Below are 23,266 nucleotides of genomic sequence, written 5' to 3' on the forward strand. Positions count from 1 at the left end.
TGTTTCGAATCAGCATTAGACGAATTCAAAGTAGGACATCGAATGTGTATCAACAGGATGAAGCTTTTACTGTGTATTTGAAAAGAGCAATATTTTCCACTTGGATTTCCTTTTGTGATACTGATACTGTGAGGTTTTAAAAAGCTCCCAATTTAGTTTTGAAATCAAAGTCAGGTAACAATAGAAGAGAATGAATACAATTGAGAGTGTTATACAATTGAAACCACAACATAAAGAAAAATCACAATGCAGTGGCACATAAGCAAGACATAACGTGAAAAAAGTATGGTTTTTAATAAAAATGACATCCTACAAATATAAAAATATTTGATACCTATATAACAGCTTATCATAAGATACAATAAAATCAATCAAGTCTGTCTTTGTGCATCAAGCACTCTGATTGACTCCTAAAAACTACTTTAATAAGAAATTACTCTGTGTCGCAGCTACACATATAAATAAAGATTTTAATAATTTATTTTTAATTTTAAAATATAACCTGCAACATTAAACACATTTAATATGCTAAATATGCATTGCAGTCATATAATATATAATTCTAAAATGTGTCGTTCTGCAAAATGTGTGTTTTTTTATGGCACTGATTCTTTTTTGCTTTTACTTGTTAACATTTTGCAGGATTTTCACTTTTAACCACTTTGGTTTTTATTTGTTTTATTGTTTTTTACATTTTATTGCTACGTGAATAATATGTTTGATTACTTCCTCCACCTTAGGATCCTTGTGTTAAATATCTTCAGGTTTGTCATGGCTTTGTTAAATTGGCAGTTACACAAACAAACAGAAACAAAAATAATAAAAAAAAAAAAATAATGAGAAAATTATTATTTTTTTTATTTTAGTTGGAAGACGTTATTACATTTTTCCAACAGGGGGCGCTGCCTGCGGGCGGAGAGGTGTGAAGACCGCAGAGGAGGAGGGAGAAGAACTCAGAGCTAAGGGAAGAGGACGAGCTGCTTACAATTATAGTTATGAGTAAAACTTGCTATATTTCGTGAGGTTACACAGCAAAAGACCGGGTTTATAATATTCGGGTATTCCGCGGTTCGTGAAAACACTGAGGAGTTTCATATTTCGTTGTGTTTTGATGAAGAATTCACTGGTGAGTCTTGTTTTTTTGCGCTAGCTAACGTTAGCTTAATCAAGACGTTAGCGTTAGCTTACACCTGTCGTCATAAATCTGAGAAATTACACTCAAAACAAAAAAAACGTGGCATTGTGGAATTAACTTGATATTTAAAGTAATTGACAAAACCTTTAAAATAGTGCAAGGTGACTTATATCACTTTATTTTCGGGTTACAGCCGTTAACATTTGACTTTCTAACAGTAGGTTCACGGCCGTTGAGGGTGCTGTGGACTTAAACTTGTGTACTGGTGAGTATTTTTACATTCTCATTTGTACTTTTACTTGAATTAAATATCTAAATATTATCTAATATCTAATATCTTCCACCCCTGGGAGCTGGTAACTTATTTCAGTGGTGAATGTAATTACATATGTACATTGACTCAAGTATTGTAGGTAGTAAGTGCAATGTTTAGGTACTTGGAGTATTTTGTTTTCATGTAGCATTATACTTTAATTAATTACTTTTCAGAGGGATATGTTGTACTTTATACTTCATTACATTTATCTGACAGTTTAAGTACTACTTACTTTAAAAATTAAGATTTTTTTTCTCTTAAAATACATAAGAAGAGTATCTAAAAAATTATAAATGAAATTACCTAACAGTTTATATCATAATAGCTAAAATTATTAGTTTATTAATCAGTTAGCCAGTTGACAGAAAATTAATTCTTAAGTTTTCTTCTGTTTATTCTTGTAAATGTATACATATATTTCTGTATAATATGTATAAGCTTTAATGCAATAAGTAACAGAACAAAATGATTTGTGAGTTAGATCACTTTGTTTGTGATGGTTACCAGTTATTCAAACTTTACATCCAACTTTACAACAAACAACTGAATTTGCTTCACCATTGTTTTTAAAACAAATGGCTGTGCAGTAGTTTTCTGGTTCCACTTTTTACTGTAATATATAATATATATTCATCACTAATGGATCAACCATTAAAAGATTCATTAATTTTGTCATTTTTAAAAAAAATTTAACTACACGTATTCGGGTTTGCCAATCCCTGATATTTCAGTTAGAATGGATGATTATAAATTGTTATTAGTGAAAGGTCTTGTTTTTTTATCTACTTACATTAGAATTAGATATTAATTGCAGTTATACTTCACAGTATACAGGTTGGCTTCTTCATGGTCAAACTCAGTGTGAGAGGAGCGTCAGTGGGCCGAGGAGCCGTCACAGGGTTTGGATTCGGACGTGCTGCACTCTTCACTTGGATTTCAGGTAAGATTTTAAAAACTATAAGGGGCCACTAATTGAACTAAAACTATGTGGTAAATTTAACACATTTTTTTACTGATTTTATTGAACTACTGGGTAGCCGTGCACTAAAATAATCAACTTCCCCATATTTGTCATAGACTGATGTTTACAGAAAAAAGGGAATATAAATATATATTTACCAAGTGTGATTTTTAAAATCTTTGTCACATAACGTGGTGCAAAATGCTGCTTTCCAAAAGTTGAACTTGATTTATCTTGTTCACACCCTGAACAACAGGTGCTTGGGCATGCCTTTATGCTGCAACAGCATCACTCATGCTTTTGAGCAGCACAAACACTTTGCCTTCTTTTATTTTCTTAAAATGTCTGTACTGCTGCTCACAAATTTTCTTTTTATCTTTGAATATTTTTACAACCCAACCAGTGCTGTTTTTTGAGGCTAGGACCTATGTACCACTGCCTGTGGACTGGAGGATTTTTAGTTTATTACTTTAGGAGTTAGCCGCAGCAGAATATAAATATTTCTTCATAACCTTAACCTTTCTCCTGACTTATTTTTTCAAGTTTCTGAACCATGGCTAGTGCGAGCCACAGGAGACTACTGTATTATTCTGAACTAAAACAACATGATAAGTCCCCAACACAAACCAGAAAAGTCAACTGTGAAAAACGGAACCTCGTCGTTTGTCTTTGTTTGGTTTGATTACTTACTGTACCTAGTTAAATTTAATAAATGGGGGTTAAGAGAGAATACACTGTGTCTCGGTGCTCAGGGCCTAACAAACTGTCTTGATGTACTTCTTGAAGTCTAAGCTGGATGTCGTTTTAGACAACATAAAAAAAATGAATGACTTTTGTTTTGTTAATAACTTTCTGACTGATATTTCCTCATTGCTCCCGGGGCTTGCATACTGTTGAGTAGAGAGGATCGTCTGAAGATGGTTGGTTGACAGAGGAGCAGGTTGGACTTTGGCTGTAGGTCACAGTAGAATATTCACAGGCAGCAGAGCTGGGTCTGGTGATCAGTGCCTCGCCACCAGAGCAGTTTTGAAAGCTGATGGTAGAGTAATGCGGCGAGGCAGAGGGGTTTTGGGGAAGGTTGGCAGTGACATAAATCGAGTTGATCGCATGTCCTGGGTCAGACGTCTGGGGGCGCTCCTGTATCTCCTCGTAGATGTAATCCTTCCAAAGAAGAATGAAAGTCTTATAAACATGTAATCTAAACAATAAGGACTAACCACACACATTGTATTTAACATTGTAGACAGAATTAACAGTTAAAGAGTTTAAAACATGAATTATTTTGAAAAAAGTAGAGCAGTTATCTACAAAGCCAGGAGTTAGTAATTTAAAAGATGTCGCAAATAAAATTCAATTTAAAAAACAATTAGCTGTGTAAGTTACCCCTGTGCCATACCAGTCTCTGATATCACGTAACTCAACATAAATCTTTCCTTATGCAAATGAAATCAATACCTAAGCATGAAATCTGTTTTCATGTAGTAACATATTTTCAGGTTTAGCTACTCAACAATGGGGTTATGATCATTTTCTAACTTGCTAACAGTACGATACCACTGTACTGTTTATTAGGTAACCTCCCTGGGTTTTATTTGTTTTGCCAACTCAGAAAGTGAATTCTGTTTAAAGAGTCTCCAGGAAATATGGAAGAAATGTGCTTGCCAGTTGGCTGTCAGACGTAGTAACACACCTGAATCTAAAACAGACCACATAGGGAGAAGCTGTGTCGTGGTTAGCCGATATACACTTTACATTGTCTGGTTATTGTCACTTGTTTTATTATCAGCAGTTATGAAATAACAACACAAGTCTAAACTTATGAAAAACAACTCCATTTCTGTTCACACAATGCACTGTTGGAGTTTTGCTCACAATGCCACATCTAATGCCACCCAACTAAATTCCTGTTTCCAAGATAATTGATATGCTCACTTGTGCTTTAGTTTATAGACTTTTTCTTTACCTGCCGCGATTTTCCTGCAAGTGCTCTATTAGTACTGCACATGTTAAACTCTCTAAAGAGATGAGAGGGAAGCAAGATGGCTTAATCCTTAGCTACTTCTATCACCAGCTCCGGAAAAAAACAAATTAAATCCATTTTTACCACTTGCCTGATGGGGTAACTTAGTTACTAGATTTACAAGCCCGGTGCAGTGTTTGACTTTGCCATGGCAATCAGGCAATCCTTATTGTTGAGCCCTGATATTAACACCTAATCAATACCATTACACAGATATACATTTATACACTAACCTCTTTGATGTGTTGTGCTGTAGCTGCTGCATTTCTTTTGTTTTTTGAATGTCCTGGTTGAAACAAAAAGGGAGAGAACAAAAATAAGAATAAACAAGCAGAAAGACATTAAGTAGTTTAATTTCAATACTTTTCATCAAATTGAGACACAGTTGCTTCTCTTTCTACCTAAATTACAACCAGCACATGCTGCTGCACACAGCAGACAGGAACTGATAGTTGCATTTTGATGACTTTGTATTTCAAGTGTGCTGTCATCAAATAGGACCTAAATACAGCTGTCTATCTCCAGAAATGAGCAAAGATGAAAGTAAGAAGAAAAACACCTAGACATGAAAGAGAGTGAAGTCTTGTTTAGTGCATTAGTTTGTCTTTTGTAGACATCACGACCGTACAAGATAGAGATGTCCTGAATGTGGTTTTGTGAGTACGGCTGGTGCATGTTTCGCATTCTGCAAAGAGGTATAACTCTTACGTTTGAAGATAAGGATCAAAATGAGCACAAACAGCAGCAGCAGCAGCACAGTTACGCAGACAATACCGGTAATGACGATCTGAGGGCCTCCTGCTAGATAAACCATACAACAGAGAAAATTGTTAAAAACACAGGTAACACACATAATCATCCAGAGCTGTCTGTGTTAAGGAATTTAGGAGGCATTCTGTTGAAACTGACTAAAAATACTTTTTTGCAGCACACATGCTCATTTACCTTGCCTCCCAGCGGGTGCAGTAGTTGCCTGGGTTGAAGTAGCAGGAAATGTGGGCGTTGTTGGTGGCTCTAAAAGTAAACAGAAGGTCATTCAGGTTAACACGAAAGCTTAATTAAATTAACAATGTTTCATTAAAGGAAAGAAAAATAAGAATTAAATTTGACAAAACCAGGCAAATTAAGTTATGTCTTGATTATTAGAATCTTAATTTTTAAAAGCAATTATTTTTATTATTATCTTATTTTTGTCTTAATTATTTTTATTATTATCTTATTTTTGTCTTAATTATTTTTATCAATGTGCATGTCCAGTTTCAAGTTCTTACCCTTTTTCTTTGTTTGAATGTTTTCTAATTCAGTTTTATAGCAATGAAAATATGAAATAACATTATTAATACATTAACTTACATAGAATAAAGTTAAATGAAGGTGTGGCAACAAAACTTTGTTAAATATAAATATTTTGTCATGTCACAATAGGAAAAATTCTGGTCTAAACATAACAATGAATCAGACTGGTTTCCATTCAGCTGCTTCAGTTTCATGGTCCTGGTAATGGAGATGCTGGCTCCCTGTCACGCTCTAAAATGTGGATTATTTCTCGGCCTGGAAACTTTGCTGCCAACTGCCACAATCCAAAAAACAGTCCCGCATAGAGCCTTGGTCACAATTACAGTAACCCGTAAGATTTTCAGTCTGTTAACAGAAATGTCTTGTTGTTAGACAGACGTAAAAATGTGAATTTGTTAATCACAAGACATTATAGTAAAGCATTTAAGTTAAAAGTAAGACAATAACTGCTTCTGTGTGGATAAAATCAGATTAGAAAGTTGATCATTGTCAAAGTTTTTCATTATGCTGATATAGTCTGTCACATTACCACACAATGCTTCTCTGAGAGCGACAGGAAATCAAAACAAGCTCAGATGTTACTTAATTCAGACTGAGTCACTCAGCACAGTTTAGCGCCATTTGAAAAAAAAAAAAGTGTTTTTAAGTGGCTGATCCCACAGAGCCAATAACATTGACAGTTGTCAGTAAATGTTGTCTGAAGTGAAAGACAGCATGTTGATATAAAGAGCACACAGATTAAGTTCTGTGGGTGCAGCTAATACAGTTATTTTTGTTATATACTATTATAATCTATGGTAATTGCTGGAGTAACAGTTAAACTGAAACAGCTGATATAAATGTTTTTAATAAACTGGATAAAAATAATAGTAATACAAAGATTATGATCTTATTCAAAAAGTTAAGGTTTGAGTTTGAATAGCTAAAGCTCTGGTAAAGTTTGAAATGTGTTTTTTTTTTTTACATACACGACATGGTAATGCTATGAGAACTTCACCCCCAGTGTTAAAACTGTTAGGGTTGAGTATTTGCACGTTACACTTTTTTGTCTTACTCACCCTGACCTAACACATTAGACTACTTCCTTTTCTGTTCTCCTCATGTATATGTAGCTTGGAAACAACCAGTGGTCATTTCGAAAAAAAATGTGTTGCCTAGAACTCAACAGATCAGAAACAAACATTAAATATAAAAGTATATTTATATGATGAAATGAAAGTCAATCAGTAATCCATAATTACTGCAGCTTGCTCATAACACAAGCCATCCTCCTATTTAAACCAGATAACATCAACAACATCAAATAACTTTTCTCACCTACGGTCATCTGAAGTTTGTGGAAGAAGGTGTTGCTGCGACTTTTGTCGTTGTTTTGTGCTCCACACCAGTATGTCCCAGCGTCTTCTCTTGTTACTTTTTTCACTATAATGTTTATCCTCTTCTCTTTGGCCTCTTTAATGGAAAACTTTTGAGGGTTCATGTCAGGCTTTGACATGCTTACTAGAGGTTCACATATAGAAGGATCTTTTCCTTTACAGATGAATATTTGTTTTTTCTGAGATTTATTGTGATATTGACACCAGTATTCGAAATCCTTTCCAACAGTTGGAGACCTTGTGAAGTTAGTAATACTGGCTGTAAATAGACATGGACAGCAGTGCCTATCAGTCACTGCATTTAACAACATATTTCAGAGAAACCTTAAAGATGTGAGTAAATCAAACGTTAAAGTGCTGGATGTTTGTTTCTCACCGTTAACCTTCAGTTGTATTTTTCTGAGTGTGGCTCGGTAACTTCCATCACTTGATTTCACTCCACACCAGTAGACACCAGCATGCTGTAAGGACACATCACTGATGGACATGCTGAAGTTGCTGGTGGTTTCTTTGAGAGTGAATATCCCGTTTGACTGAGACGACTTTGTTGATAAAACTTCGTCACACATCGAACCGTTCTCTTTGCAGAAAAACGCGACACTGGTGTCGTCTTTGTTTTTCATTTTGTAATCACATGTGATGGTGGTTTTAGCTGTTCTGTATGCAGTTTGAATAAATGCTCCCTGGCAGTCTCTTTCTGCAAAAGACAGTCAAAACATGAAAGTGATTAAACATTATTTCTTCAGCCTGTCTCAAAACCAGAATTACAAACCAGGATTACAGTGTGCTTTACTGGTGCACAGAAAATACAAAACCAAACTTGAAGTTTCTGATGTATGAGGTGTCCCGGGTCTTTTAGGATAGAATCTGTTATCACTATAGCTTGATATGTGCCCTAAAAATGTGGATTCTGAAAAAAAATGTGGATTTTTTTTAATCAAGTATAGATTGTGTTACATTAACTGTGTTTTCATAATGACATTTCCTTTTTTAGTTTTTTTTTGTTTTCTTTGTTTCCAAGTTGTTGTTGTTTTTTTGAGGTTTCCATAGAAACATTTTGAAAGTGAGTGTTTCTTACCAACTGACAAATTTAGATTCACTATAGAGGAAAAATTCCTTTTACACCAGTACCAGCCAGAGTCTCCTCTTTGTTTAAGTTCTTTGACGGTCAGCCTGAGAGTTTTATTTCTTTCATCATGGTTAAGGGAAACTCTGCTGGGTTTTTCCCACATCTCTGGGTTAATGGCTTCTTTTGACTTGTATATTTCATTTGTTCCAGGATTTTTGCAGGTGAATTCAAACCACCCCCCTGTGCATCCCCTCACAGTATATGTGGCCTCACAACCTGTAGATCAGACAAAGACAAAAAGGTCACATCTATTCCAGAGCTACAGCAGTAATGGTAATGATAATCATTAACCAACAATTTCTGCATCCGTGGATCACAATGATGAATCAGTCAATGGCTGTTAGACTTTCAGTCAGTAGAAGATTTACAGAATGATAATGAGCTCTACGCTAACATCAACTGTAAAGTCATTTGTGTTATGTCTATTTTGGAGTTCCTTTATCTTATTGTATTACAGTAGCACTGAAAACTATCCTTGTGCTGTTGTTTTTAGATCTGTGATTATCTGGACCAATCACCGTTGGTAAGCTATAACCAGGGTCCCCGCGGATCCTTAAAACGTCTTAAAAGGCATTGAATTAATCTAAGAATAAGGCTTTTGTTAATATTAAAATGTCTTAAATCAGTCTTTGACTGACAAATACAAAGACATTGGAAGAGAAATTTTATGAATTGCTTTTTTTCTGACATTGCATTGTAAAATCACAAAATAATTAGTAACACTTATTTTTTAAAGAATTTACTGACTTTCTCTTCTTATGAATTCCTCTTATCATGATGGGAATTAAAGGAGTGGAATAATCCCACATACAGAGTGAGGCACACAACATCAGTAATAAAAATCACTAAAAAATGCTAGGTATTTCCCAAATCTCACCTAACCTTTTCAACGTTTTTTGTTACAATAAATGGATGCGCAAGTTTTTTCTTTACTCTGTGAAAGAGATTTGTTCATGATTATTGTGAAATTGGTCTTAAATTTCATCCCAAGTGGCATTTAAATGTCTTAAAAAGTCTTAAATTTAATTTCCCTTAGGCTGTAGGTACACTGGCCATAAAAAAACTTGAAAAAAATTAAAGCAGCGTTAATATTTTTATATGAACAATAGATCACATGAGTACAAGTACTGTATGTAAAAGGAGTCATTTATAGTGTCGAACCATCAGTTCCTGTTAGCTTGTGTCCACTGCTCCCAAATAGACACAGTCTTTAATGCAGATTTAAAGATGTGGCTGCGTTTAAAGGCAACATATATTGGATTAAACTGGAACTCATCCAACAATAATTATTGTATCTTAAGTACAATTTAACTATTAGCAACCATAATATACAGCAAGGCAGCAGTTTTAATCTGCACAGTGCCAGACTTCAGTCCATGACATCTGTCAGTCTATTATCAGCAAGTGGTAACTTAAAAACAGTTATTATAACTTAATATTCACATGAATAAACAGATAAAGCACCACTAGCTGGTGATTTTTTTATTCATTCATATGAACTGAATTGTCACTAATAATTCTGCAGTATCTTTAACATATGTAGCGGCTTGAATTGTTATATAGAGTTTAGTGTCTGCACCTGTTTGTTTTTGTCTGTCACACTGGTTTTTTTTCTCTACTAAATGGCCAAAATATGCTGTAAGTGACTTTCACTTCTGCTTCTGTTTCCCCCATCTTTAGTAAAGAGTTTTTGTTTTATCCTTATTCAGTATCAGCAAGCCATATAAACAAGTTCTTTAGCTGTGAAAAATAAAAATAAAATTTAAAAACATTTTTAAAAAATCAATGTCTCTGTGACAACAGGGCTGTTTCATTTTGGTTAGTTTACATTTAAAACATCACCTTTGATAGCTGCATATTTACAGGAAAGACTACCTGAATGAGAAAGGCAAATTGCCTTTAGTAAGAAGCAAAAAAAAAATAGATATTGAAATCGTGTTAAATGTTGCAGATCGTTTTGTTTTTTATCCTCATTGTTTTTAGTTTTTGAACCAGTGCTGCATTTCGACTGACTCTGTGACCTGCGTTAAAGAAATACAGACAAAGCTTAAACCACAACACAGGATGGGAGCAACCTGGTTAATTTCTTGCTGGTGTAACAGTTATCTATCAAATCTCTCATCAAATATTATTACCTGTAATCAGTAAGAGGAGGAGCAGAAGACAGCTCCTGATTGCGTTCATCTTGGATGCTGAAATCCTCAGTGAGACTTTTGAACTTCTGTAGTTTTTGTCAGTTCCTCTTTTCATCTGTTGGTTGATAGTCCGTGCCTGTGCAGGCTCGTTTCTTCAGATGATGGTTTCAGTTGCCTGAAAGAAGCCCTTCCCCCTCTTTTTTTATCTTCTTCCTTCATTTTTTTATTCTATTGTGTTTGGGTTTTTGTATCTAACAGCATTAATCCTGTCAACCTCAGTGACTTACAGACACATCATTAGGTCTATCTCACTGTCAGACAACACATCAGTAACTCGTTTGTAACCCCTGCATGCTGTCACAGCAAGCAGAGCAACATTTGAGCAAACTTGGCCATTTCACATTTTTCTAAAGTGAAATTAGGTTATTAAACTAGAACACTGAATAGTTCCCTGTGTTATTTGTTGTGATGGTTTAGTGAACTAAGTGAACTAAGATTAATGACAGCCTGATGAGAGTTCAGGAGAAATGAATTTTTATTTCACTGTTTTGAAGATAAAAAGAAGGTTGTAAAATCTAGAATGGGTTAATAAAAACATTAACCTAATTAAACATTAACATCAACACCTTGAAAGCATGAAGTTACGAAAATGACTCTAACCTGCAGGAGGTGGAGCCTCAGGACCTTGGAGCTGAAAAAAATAAGCAAAGGTAGTATTGGTTTTACTTTTGTAGGTTTTTGACTTTGGGACAGCCTCTTAATGTTAGCAACTTATTTTAATGTGCATTTTCCAGAAATAATGTCACATTTTTTTGTTTGCACATCTATTTTTCTATTTTTTTGCCTCCATGCCAGCAGCGATGGCCATATGATATCTCACAAATGCTACCAGGGAATTGTATTTAGATGTTGCCAAAACCCCGATTTGGATCCCTTGATGAACTTATTAGATTTTGGTGGTTGAAGGTCACTGTGACCCCACAAAACATGTTTTTGCCATAACTCAGAAATTCATATGCTACTTCATATGTTGGATTTCAAAGAGATGTTTAATAGGATGAAATGATATAGTGTTGACATTTTATATCCAAAAGATCAAAGGTCAAATTCGCTGTGACACACAGTTCTGCAAAAACACTTTTCTGACCATTATTCAATGTCACAACTCAGAAATAGTAGAGGAGACATTTGGTCAGATTGGTGACACTAATCTTGGGTGCCCACCTTAAAATTGTGCTAATTGTACAGATCTTCTGTGCTGCCGGAGGGAGATGTGTGTGAACTGTGAAGCATCCAAGATTTAGAATTTGTTGCTTCTTTGCAGGAATCAAAAACAGTCTAGTTGAAGCATTGTCATCTGTCATAGTGACATATAAGTCATGACAAATACAGATGTTAACTATAACCTGCAGATGGGCGACGCATACAACTGTGAGGAAGTAACTCTTTTTTTCACAGTGACTCTGTTTTTAAAGCACTTTGTAACAATTGTTTTGTACTATGTAAAAACATACAACTTGCAATATCAGTTATAGGTTGAAGATGACCACTCGATGTGAGAGATCGTGTAGAAATCACTGTAAAAAATATTTGAAGTAAACCAAATTCAATATTGAAAACATAGAAAAAGGGGGAAAAAGCACATTCTCTCTGTTGGTGAAACAAAAAAAGGATGTTTTTCAAAATGATTGAACAAATGTTACATAACAACCTTTAAACTTTATATACAATATATAGACCACATCATTCTGAGGCTGATGGTGTGGGGAGATGTGATGGCATAAAGCCTGGAAGGACTAATGCAGAATCATCAGCAATAAATGTACAATTTTGTGAGGTGATGACTGTGGTTATTACTTTAATCTAAAATATATACATTTGATTTACAATGTTATTTTCACATTTAGTATTATCAACAATCAGAGGGCTACAATAAAACAGGTAATTCCATGACACAGCTGGAGTTTGTGTAAATAAAGTCACACTATGTCGTAGACCAGATAGTGGGTAGAGGGTGATTGCGGACACAGCCCATGATTTTATTTTTTTCGTTGTAATATCCTTGCGAAAACTGCAAGTGAAACTTAAGTTCTTGCTCATATCGTTCCTTTAACCTTCCCTTTACATTCAGATGTTTTGTTGAGGATTTTTTACAGGGTGCGATACGAGAAAATCCTTAACCCTTTCACACCTGAGCAAACTGACTTGATTCCTTTCAAGAACTAGGGAAGAGGGACACGAGCAGCTTGAGAAGAAATGAGAGGAAAGTTAGCAAGAAATTATTAAAAAGTTACAAAACCACCCTGAAAATTAGGACACACAAAAATAAAAGACAACGAAAGAAAACAAAATTGAAAAACGAAAACAAACAGAAAAATAAAATGGAAAAAAGGTGCTTGAAAAATAAAAATAATTCTATAACTATTCTATAAAATATAGCTGTGGTAATATAAATATAATTTGTTGACATTTTTTTCTATGTTTTTTCAAACTTTAAAAAGTTAAATGAACTAAAATAAGTCAGGACTTGTCTCAGTGCTGCTGTGGCCTGTTGACAGTGGAATAGAAAGGGTCTTCAGGAAGTCTGGATGGGTGATTGACAGTTGAGTAGGTGGGACATTGGATGTTGTCCTTCACGGTAGAGTATGTGTCACCACTAGCTTCACCAGAGCTCTTGTGAAAGCTGATGGAGGAGTAATAGTGTGAGGGAGGGGGGCTTGTGGGAGCATTGGCAGTGACATAAATTGATTTAAGTGCAGTTCCTGAGCCCGGCTTCTGAGGGAGCTCCTGTATCTCCTCATAGGGACGATCCTTCAGAGAGGGAGGAGAAACACAGGAGATAGTTCATCTAAAGGGCCTATCCAGTAATGACGTTGTTTATGTATATATGAAGTCCCAACAATTAACTCTTTAAAACTTTACAAGCTCAAAAACAGCTGCTAGAATGGCTATAGACTCATTTAATAAGATTTTGGGACCTGACCAATGTGTATCGCTAGAGACGCATTGAACTGTAGTGACGTCCATGTTTATTTCACTGGTTCTGATCGGACATCACCACAGATGTTTTCAAGCAACTAATTTAAAACGCGAAATGCATAATACATAGTACTGCTGGCTCTATATGTGTGTGTTGAAGGGATAGTTAGGTATTTCTGAAGTGGGGCAGTGTGAGATACTTGTATTACTCCATTGCACCTTTTTAACGTACATTTTGTGTCCTTTATATGCTATTTGTCATTTTATATTACATATAGCATATAAAGGACACAAAATAGAATTTAACTACCTAGAGATTGCATTAATTTGCCATACATCATGGAATAGAGTGAATTTGCCACAAGGAAATCATCTGCATCTAATCCTCTGGCTTCACACTTGTATGTATGTAAATACCAGTTGTTGTTCCACTAAATCTTGCAGTATAGATAGGCATACACACACACACACACACACACACACACACACACACACAATCAGTGTCATCTACACTAAATGTACACTCACCTCCTTGTTCTGTGCTTTTCCATTTCTTGTGTTTTTCTTGCGCTGAAATCCTGTTGGAAACCAAAAAATGTTAAAAACAACAGGAAAGAAGACATGAAAAAGAGAGGAAGAGGAAGTGGATTCATTAAACGTCACTAGTCTGTCTCATTCACAACCAGGACCTACTGAACAACTGACACAGTGACACCTGTTGAAGTGTTTAACATTATGTTATGGGTATATTTGCCTTTATTCACTGATGCAAAATGAAATGTGGGAAAGAGAGGGGGGATGACATGCAGCAAAGGCCATGGGTTGGAATCAAGCCTCGATCGCTGTGAAGGCGTCGGCACACTCCTCAGCTCACCAGGTGAGCTAGAGGATGCCCCAGTTAAAGTTTGTGTTATTTTAATCTGATTTTATGACCTGATTTCTGCATATTCCTAGGAATGAAGAAAACACTGAAAGCTGTACAAATATCATTTTACAGAAAAGGTAGTCTAGACCTTTTTATTGTTTTTTATTAAAGTGTGTAGCCACTTTTGTGTTAGGGCTTTAATACTTGACAACTTTATTTGGATGTCAGTTTTCATTTAAGGTAGACAATACAATAATCACATTGTTGTGCCCAGTGAAAACATACACACACACACAAAAACACACACACACACACACACACACACACACACACACATATATCACTGCAGATACCAGTTCCGGTTTTAAGTCAGACATGTATTACTCAATCTATCATTAAAGGCAGAAGAGCGACATAATAGCTATTTTTGGAAGTATCGACAAAAGACTCACAATGAATGTGCAGAGCAGAGCACGCTCTGTAGTGTGAAACTTGTTCTTTCATGTTCATTTCAGACTAATAACACTTGTATTTCTATTTATTTATTTTACAATTGGTCTGTAATATTTGAATTTGAGTATTTGAATACGGAAATGACTTAAAATACCCATCCCTAATCAGTGTATGTGTTAAAAAATTCTCTTACCCATGTAGAGGAGAACTAACATAAGCAGCAGCACAGCCACACAGATGACCACAGGGATGGTTACAGTTAACAAAGAGCCACCTGCAGGAGACCAAACTACACAACAAAAGGACAAACAACTTATTTTTAAACCATCATTAACACATAAAACTCATCCAGAACTGTCTGTGCTATGGAAATGAAGGGACTGGGTGGGTGACCAGGTGTTATTGGTGAGATACTAGAAGGTTTTGAAGTAGTGGGGCATATCATATAATATCACATATATTTGGGTACTATAATTGATAACATGCTGATATTCGATGAGCACCACAATGACCGCACTTGTTTGGGAACCCAACTGGTTTGGGGTGTGCACCAACCTTACACTCTTCTACAGCTAAAGTAGAGGTGGGCGATATATCGAATATCCCCCATGTATTGTGGCTTGTTCCATGTGCTTTAAATAAAATGACTATATTGTGAACATCGACTATAACTTGTCATGTCACTTTTATAAGCCGCCGTGTTATGATTCTCTCGCTCTCTCCTGAAGCTCTCTAGCTCTCACAGGCACACACACAAAGCAGAGCTGCAGACCGTGACTGTTAAGTCACATTTTGCAACCATTGAGCACTATTTGGATTTGTGAATACCATTTATATATGAACTTGAGAACTCTTTGTTGCTCACACACAGTAAATGAATCCTCACGATTAAAAGCGTTGTTTATGTGTCTGCTAACGCTAACATCAAACTGTTGACCAGAATGTGAAAATACTCATCTGCAAGTAAAAGTCCTGCATTCAAAACCTGATTGAAGTAAAAGTAGGTATGTAAGTGTTGTTAGCAAAATATACTCCTCATACTGGAATTATTAGATTATTGCAGTGAAAAGTTGTCTGTCTGTGTTTTGCTATTGTATCTGATGTTTTTGGATTAATTTTACTGCTGCATTGATGTTGCGTTCTGCTGTTATAGATGCTGGATGTTAAAAGGTTGTGCTCATTTGAGCTCCTTTATATACTGTTTGGTAGTTTAGTCTACATAGATGCAGCCTATTTTCTAAGATCATCACATTTCTATAGCGCTGCTGTTGTCCTTTGTGAAAAGGAAAGTTGATGTTAAATCTTAACAAAAGTCAGACTACCTCTAATCCATCAATAATGCGAACACTCACCGACAGTCATCTGAAGTTTGTGGAATGAGATGTTCTTTTTTGGGTTAATGCTTTCTCCTCCACACCAGTATGTCCCAGTGTCTTCTCTTCTTACATTTACCACTGTAATGGTGATATTTCTATTCACTCTGCCATCCGTTATGAAAAACCTCCCAGTGTTTGGTGTTGCTTTGTTGGGTGGTAAGGTATCTGCGAGAGTATCACATGTAGATGGATCTTCTCCCTTACAGATGAATATGGTTTTATAAGTGCCTTTTGGATATTGGTACCAGTATGTGAGATTCTGTCCAATAGTTGTAGACTTTGTTAAGATAGGAATATCTGTAGACAGACAGACAGCATTGACCACATTTAACAACATATTTCAGAGATACCTTGGTTCTCTTATAAGTAAATCAAACCTAAAAGTGCTGAATTTTTGTTTCTTACCGTTAACTGCCAGTTGTATTCTCCCTAGTCCAGCTCTGTAATGGCCTTTATCTGATTTCACTCCACACCAGTAGACACCAGCATGCTGTGAGGACACATTACTGATGGACATGCTGAGAGTATGAGACGGTTTTGTTGATAAAACTTCCTCACAGACTGAACCGTTCTGTTTGCAGAAAAACTTGACTCTGGTTTCTTGCCTGCGTCCGCTGTAATCACATGTAATGTTGGTTTTAGCTGTTTTGTACGTTGTGTGATTCAGTGGTTCCTGGCAGTTGTCATCTGCAAATATAAACAAAAAGTAAAATCTATTAAGTCTGTCCTTTTGTCATGACTTGTTGTGTTTGCTTGACAGCAAATGTATTTTGGTTAGTTATGAGGTGATGACTTGAACTAGAAAAGCACTTGACTAAAAGTTGAATTTTCTGTCCAAGTTTGCACTATTCCTTTGTTCTTTGAGTGTGTTGTTACTCTTTAACACAGTTTCAAAACATTTTAACAAACAACATGAGAGATAGTAATAAAAAAGACTGATTTCTTACCAACTGTCAGTGTTACTTTATGCTCTTCCACATCAGAGTCAGATTCTTCGTAAAATTTACACTTGTAATCCCCAAAGTCCTCACCTTCAAGTTGTTTGATGGCCACTTTGAGATTTTTATTTCCTGTATCATGGAACAGGGAAATGTTGCCTATGATTTCCCAATCATTCTTTTTGGAGGTTCCTGTGGTTCTTCCTCTGGGATTAACCACATCAACCCTTTTATATTGTTCATCTTTGTCAGGATAATTGCAGGTGAATTCAACCCATCCATTTACACATCCCTTTACTTTCGATGGGGCCGCACAGACTGTAAAACAGAGAGAAAAGTTCACATCTAGTCTCAGAGCTTTATCAACAAAAGCTGTCTGTCTGGATCATGCTGGGAAACACACTTTTAGGATTAATGACTAGAATGAAAAAGAAATCTGACTTTGTACTTCACAGGGTTTCTGCTAGGAGTGGAAATCACAAGTTTTATTACAATATGATTTATTAATTCTTTGGACTCGAATGAATTGGAATTTGTTATTTTTAAGTCAGAGTCGATATGATTTCAATTAGATGAATGACAGATGCTCAAAACATTAGCAGGTTTATTTCTGTTGCAGCCACCACACTGGCCATTATTTCCAATCCAAAGGCACGTAGGCGTGTTATGGAGCAATAATGGAAAGGCGAGCCCCTTAAACGTGGGAGCGACCACGTATGAGGGATTTCTGAGAGCTGATAGTTCACGATTTCATGGAGGAATTGTGGATTCAAAACTTCCAGATGATCCGCCCACTTTTGAATAATTATGTGATCAATAACAGCTCTTGTAGCTCCTGTTGCATCACGAGGGAGCCAGTTCCTACTGACAAGCACATAGACATAACATTATGAAACCTACAAAAGCCAAAAAAGTCTTTCCATTGCGTTTTTTGATTTTTTTTTTGCTTAATTTTAACATAATTAATTTCATTTATCCATGTTTTAATTTCTTCTTGTCAAGATAAGATAAAGTATGTGAAAGTCCAGAATTCTGTGGTCCAAATCGTTAAACCAAGCACTGAACCTGATGCTGTCTTTTCACTTCATACTTGCACTTACCTTTTAGTAAAATGTCTATTGACCTGACCGACTTTAATAACCATAAACCTAGTTCTGCATTTACTTCCCTTCACACCTGTAATGCTTAAATAAGAAAACAATTTATCTAAAAATCAGTCTTAAATTTGGTCAAAAAATATCTAGAAAATGTTGTAAAAAGCATTAGTTTTAGGTGTCTGATGCCTGTAGACGCCCAAAGTGTTCTATTGCACTACAGTATTTTGCTTTAAGATTTATACTCTCAAAACAAGTAGCTCAAACACGAGCACAGAATTTGTTTAAAATTGTTTATTAATTTTCATTGTAATATTTTTTTACCTGTCATCAGTGAGAGGAGAAGCAGAAGAAATGTCTTCATTATGTTCATGTCGATGCTGTGGTTCTCTGTCAGATTATTAAACTCCAGCTGGTTACTTCAGTTTCCTCTCCTCTGTGTGTCTCTACAGTGTTTATCAAATTACTGTTGTGTGTAACCTAAAAACCCCACCTCTTTGTCTATTCTTCCCTTTTTTCTACTTCATTCTCTAAATTACATTTCCTTCCTCAGCGTACTTTGCGTCTTTGCATTGACAGTTAACTTGAAATAAGAGAAAAACACAATCTGAATGAAGGCCCCTCACATAAACAGTGTGTTAGAAATTGCAGAATAGAAGTTTAATACAAAGTGTCATCATTGTTCATTATCAGATTAAATAAGTAAATAAAAAATCCTTATAAAAACCAGTGACTCAGGGAATAAAATGACAAATGGAATCAAGAGGTTGTAATAATCCAAAAAGGGGAAGTTGGGGATTTCAGCATAGTGAATGAGATGTCAGTCTTTTTAAACCACGAGCTGTTGTGATGATACAAGTATGACTATAAAAATGATAGTAATCATGAAACATCCCTTACTGCCTGTGAGCATGTTACAGCATTGCCTCATCAAGCTTGCAAGCTATGAGAAGCCGGCAGGATGTGACTCAGAGTGAATTTCCTGCCAACACCACAAAACTTGAGGCTTGAGTCTAGCCCGAAGGTCTTGTGTTTTTAGCTAGTCTACTTATGGGTCCAGACAATGTAAATTTAGTCGTCAGTTTTTAAAAAAAAGAAAAGAAAAAAAAACTGCCAACTAACCACAGGGCAAGATTATGTAAAATTTGACCAAACTGTTGAAACTTTAAGAGCTTGTCATTAAAAAGCTGCTGTCATGTAATCTTCACAACCCTAACCCTAACCCTAACCCTAACCCTAACCCTTCCTGTTGGTAACTTTACATTTATTTTCTGTATCTGTCAGCAGATTACCATACAGATTTCACAAAACTTAAGTGATATTTTCGAAAACGTAATTGCGAGATGACTACGTTTCCATCGAGTGATGTATATGACTTCTCCTCTCGTGATAACATTCCAAGAAGCATGGTGATGGATGATGAAAACATTAGCAGGTTTATTTCTATTGCAGCCACTGCACTAGCTGTCATTGTTTTCAATGGAAAGGGAAGTAGGCATTAATGGAAAGGCGAGCCCCTTATGCATGGAAATTTCTGGGAGCTGATAGTCCATGATTATGAGAGGAATTGTGGATTCAAGACTTTCAGATTAGGCTCTCAACTTTCTCAGAGTTATGTGATGTAATAACAGCTCTTGTAGCTCCTGCTGCATCATGCGGGAGCCAGTTCCTACCAACAAGCATATAGCATCATGTGACCTATAAAAGCTTTAAAAAGTGTTTCCATGGCAGTTTTGCAAAATATGGCTTTTTTTGAGTTGCCTGAAATACCACCTATTGCGAGTGTAAAAACGCTGTTGCGATAAATGGGAGGGTTTTTTTGTTGTTGTTTTTTAATTGACATATTTCCATCAGGTGTATTTTATATTCACAATTTAAATGTGCACAATTTGAGGGTTAATGGAAACCCACTTTGTGTCACATGGGTTTTGCCTCTGCCGTGCCCCTTTAGGCTGCAGCCTTGAGTTTTTTCATTCCAAAAAGAAAAGTGAATGTTTCAGACAGAACAATAATCTGAGCCTGTCAGTGGCAAAAACAAATATGTTGCATGCTGTTTTGGTGCTGTCGGCTGCAGTGATTTAGCTTAATAGTAGAGTTTCCTTAACTGTCATTCCCCATTATGTGAGTATCAGTAAGTCCCCACACTGACCTCCACACACACCAGCAGATTCAATTGATTGTGTCGAAACATACATTTTAAGGCCGTCTCTCAAAACCAATAGCACCGATCATTTTTTCCTGACAGTCCTCTCTGGGTATCTTGGCTGTGCTGATGGGGAGGGACACCCACCTCATTTCACAGAACCCTAATGTGTTTTGGCCAATGCCGTAGGTTTGCAGGACGATAACGTTTGTCATCTTTTCCAAGTGAAACATAGAACAAGAGTGAAAGTGTGTTCGCGATCGGAGGGACTGCCAGCCAATCTGGAAAGAAAACACAGATAAGATAGAGATTTTATGTGTTTTCGGGGTCTGAAGAGCAAATACAAGGGCGCAAACACACATATGCAGAGCTGATTGGTGTTTATAAAGACTCTGGCTGTGATTAATGGTGATTTATTATTTATTTACAACTTGCTGGTGAGAAGAACATTGAGTGAAACTCTTGGCTGGATTGACGAACTGCAGACTATTAAGAGGATAGAAACCCCAGATGTGATTTTTGCAGTGGATTATATTGGTTTTGTTTGCTGAATTTGGTAGATTTTTTATGCCATGAAAGCATCTTAAACTTCATTCTCACCTGGCATTAACATGTCCTCATTGATGTATTTTATTTAAGTTTTTTGGGGGGGGCTTTTGCCTTTATTAGAGAGGACAGCTTAAGCATGAAAGGAGGGAGAGGGGATGACATGCATCAAAGGGCCAAGGCCGGAATCGAACCTGCGACTGCTGTGTTGAGAATGTAGCCTCTGTACGTGGGGCGCCCCATCAACCAAGCTTCTGGACATCCCACATGTCCTCATTGACGATGTTTAAATATATGTCCACAGTTGTGAATATACATTCAGATATTGTATCCTAAGTTTAAATGCATTGCTCATTTTTGGACACATATGCTATCGATAGATAGAGTATTTTCCAATTCAAGCCTCTAATTCTGATTCATTGATTCACTGAACAAATAATCAAGCCATGAATTGATTAATAAAATAATTGTTTGTTGTGCTACATTGAGTATTTGCTTCATGGTTCATCTGAGCCACAGTCAATCATGGCTGCAGAGCAAAGGTGTATTGGGCAAGTTTGTACTTCTGTATAAGCATGTGAACCACAGTTGTGAACCTGTTGTGTTAAAGAGCGAAGGAGCTAGACTGTGAAGTTTGATTGATGAGGGTTAATGTTACCCTGCAGTGAGGGGAGCTGGAGAGTGTTTACTTAAGGGTTTAAAAGCCTGTCAGTAACCACCGGCTGCAGGGTGTCCTCCTGGTCTAAACTCAGCCTCTGATTGGCCCAAAACAAGGACAGATACTCTGCGGCTGATTTGTGATGCAATCCATCCTCTTTAAAATAAATAATCCTGCAATTTAACTCTCATTGATGTTATATTTTACTTCTGAAATGCCACAAAAGTAGGTAGATAAACTTGCCTTTTAATGCCATTAACTTACAGAATTACCTTGTTAATCTTCATAGCTGCTCTTATCTGGTTTTGAATTACTTTTGTGATACAGTTAGAATGAAGCAGATAATACAGTATAAACATGATCATCACTAATGGTGGGAAATCTCCCTCCATTAACGCCAAGTCTTTGTGAAGATACAACTGCAGTGAATTCCCCTTTTTAAAGTAATGATATGTTTTCACTCCCTGAAAGCATTCCTGTCTCCTTTTCTTTCCCCACACAGAAACACTTGACAAGGAGATTAGTTTACATGCTACTGTGTGTAAACTTTGAGACATTTCATTAAATAATACATTATCATCTCTCAATGAAACACAGAAAAAGCCTGACCCCTGTAGCTGATGTTTGAGCCAGAAATGTGTGTGTTGATGAGTTCTCTGTGAAATCATCGCTAAACTTTACGATTTATCACTGTTTAATGTTCAGTGCTTTTCTGCAGATGGTTTGTGGAGGAAAAACATTTGAGATATCCCTACTTTCCCTCAGCCTGCCTGTTGTTGTTCTGCTACTGTACATTTTTTTCTAACGTTTCCCAGAATGCTTTGTGCTTAACCCCAGGGAAACATGAACTTTAATGATCACTTGTATTCAGTCCTGCCTAATTTTTAACTTTCAAGAAGTTTTTACAATAATGCACATCTAGTCCTACTTTTATGATTAAGAAGAAAACATTTTTTTATCAACTTTATTCATTTAGGAAGTTACTTCTGTCTCTAGCATGGGCTATTTCTCCCCTCAAATGTTTCCAGAAACATGGTTATCTTACTGTTCTTATGTAAAACAAGATCAATTCTTTCCGTCTGGCAGCCATGTTGTTTTTCGGACAAGCAACTCCAATTCATCACACACACGCAGGAGTGGTTGTTTGGTTCAGTACATTCTGGTCTACCTTCTCTATTTTCTCTGGGCATGAAGCACCATTTTCAAAAGTGTAGCATCTTTCTGTTTTATAGACAGCACAGTTAATATCTCAAAACTTTCAGAAGTATGCACTCAACGTTAACTACGCCATCAGCAGACCGGCTGCTGGTTATAGTTTAGTGAATCAGCTGATGTCTCCTACTGTAAACGGTGCTGCAGAACGAGAAGCGCTCAAGACGTCAGGTTTTGCCGTGTGTGTGTGAGAGACACAGACAGTGCAGGTTCAGCGAGCAGCAGAACAGTGTGTCACGTGGCAGAGACACTAAGCATAATTCAGTACATGACTGTGACATTGAGATATAAAAAAAACAAAAAAAACCTAACTGTCGAATATTCGTATTTAACGGCCAAGTCTGATTCGACTGACATAATTCTGAGTCGCAAACAGCCCTTCTTGCTCTCAATAGCGGCTGCAGCTGAGGTTCAGGGGTTAAGATATTCTTATTATTATTATTATGATTTTTTTCTAAGATTATTTTTTGGCCTTTGCCTTTATTCGAAATAGGAGAGCTTAAGAGTGAAAGGGGAGAGAGAGAAGGAATGACATGCAGGAAAGAGCCACAGGTTGGAGTCAAACCCACAGCCGCTGCAGCGAGAACACTGCCTCTGTACATGGGGCTACTGGGTGCCCCGGGTTACAATATGA

At 36.4% G+C, this 23,266-nt stretch overlaps 2 protein-coding genes across 3 annotated transcripts in view; one reads left to right on the top strand and one right to left on the bottom strand.

Annotated features, from left to right (window-relative positions):
* Positions 1-43: 43 nt before the first annotated feature.
* LOC121960815 (uncharacterized) lies at positions 44-18,540 on the bottom strand. The gene is made up of 15 exons (XM_088071445.1): positions 18,398-18,540; positions 16,989-17,297; positions 16,447-16,728; positions 16,018-16,338; positions 14,859-14,954; positions 13,876-13,925; positions 12,908-13,179; positions 10,369-10,520; positions 8,183-8,449; positions 7,481-7,801; positions 7,046-7,363; positions 5,378-5,446; positions 5,141-5,233; positions 4,666-4,718; positions 44-3,573 (listed from the first exon to the last, which is right to left on the bottom strand). Exons 1-15 carry the CDS (start codon positions 18,444-18,446, stop codon positions 3,280-3,282), a joined length of 2,946 nt encoding a protein of 981 aa, XP_087927571.1. The 5' UTR covers positions 18,447-18,540; the 3' UTR covers positions 44-3,279.
* The window catches only part of angpt4 (angiopoietin 4), an 87,358-nt gene continuing 65,080 nt past the window's right edge, over positions 989-23,266 (top strand). For both annotated transcript variants that reach the window (XM_088070707.1, XM_042495645.2), the window contains exons 1-3: positions 989-1,126; positions 1,354-1,400; positions 2,279-2,391. The gene's annotated coding sequence lies outside the window, so the exon portion shown is untranslated. The remainder of the gene's footprint in view (positions 1,127-1,353; positions 1,401-2,278; positions 2,392-23,266) is intronic.

Source organism: Plectropomus leopardus, chromosome 2 (genome assembly GCF_026936395.1).
Source record: "Plectropomus leopardus strain MGB_pleo_1.0 chromosome 2, ASM2693639v1, whole genome shotgun sequence".
NCBI lineage: Eukaryota > Metazoa > Chordata > Actinopteri > Perciformes > Serranidae > Plectropomus > Plectropomus leopardus.

What these genes read in the sequence shown, in the direction of transcription:
- LOC121960815 (XM_088071445.1), bottom strand. Translation starts at nt 18,446, where the DNA reads ATGAACATAATGAAGACATTTCTTCTGCTTCTCCTCTCACTGATGACA. An exon ending in TCTCCTCTCACTGATGACAG is followed by an intron (nt 17,298 to 18,397) that starts GTAAAAAAATAT and finishes TCTGTTTTACAG; the next exon opens with TCTGTGCGGCCCCATCGAAA. An exon ending in GAATCTAAATTTGTCAGTTG is followed by an intron (nt 7,802 to 8,182) that starts GTAAGAAACACT and finishes TGTCTTTTGCAG; the next exon opens with AAAGAGACTGCCAGGGAGCA.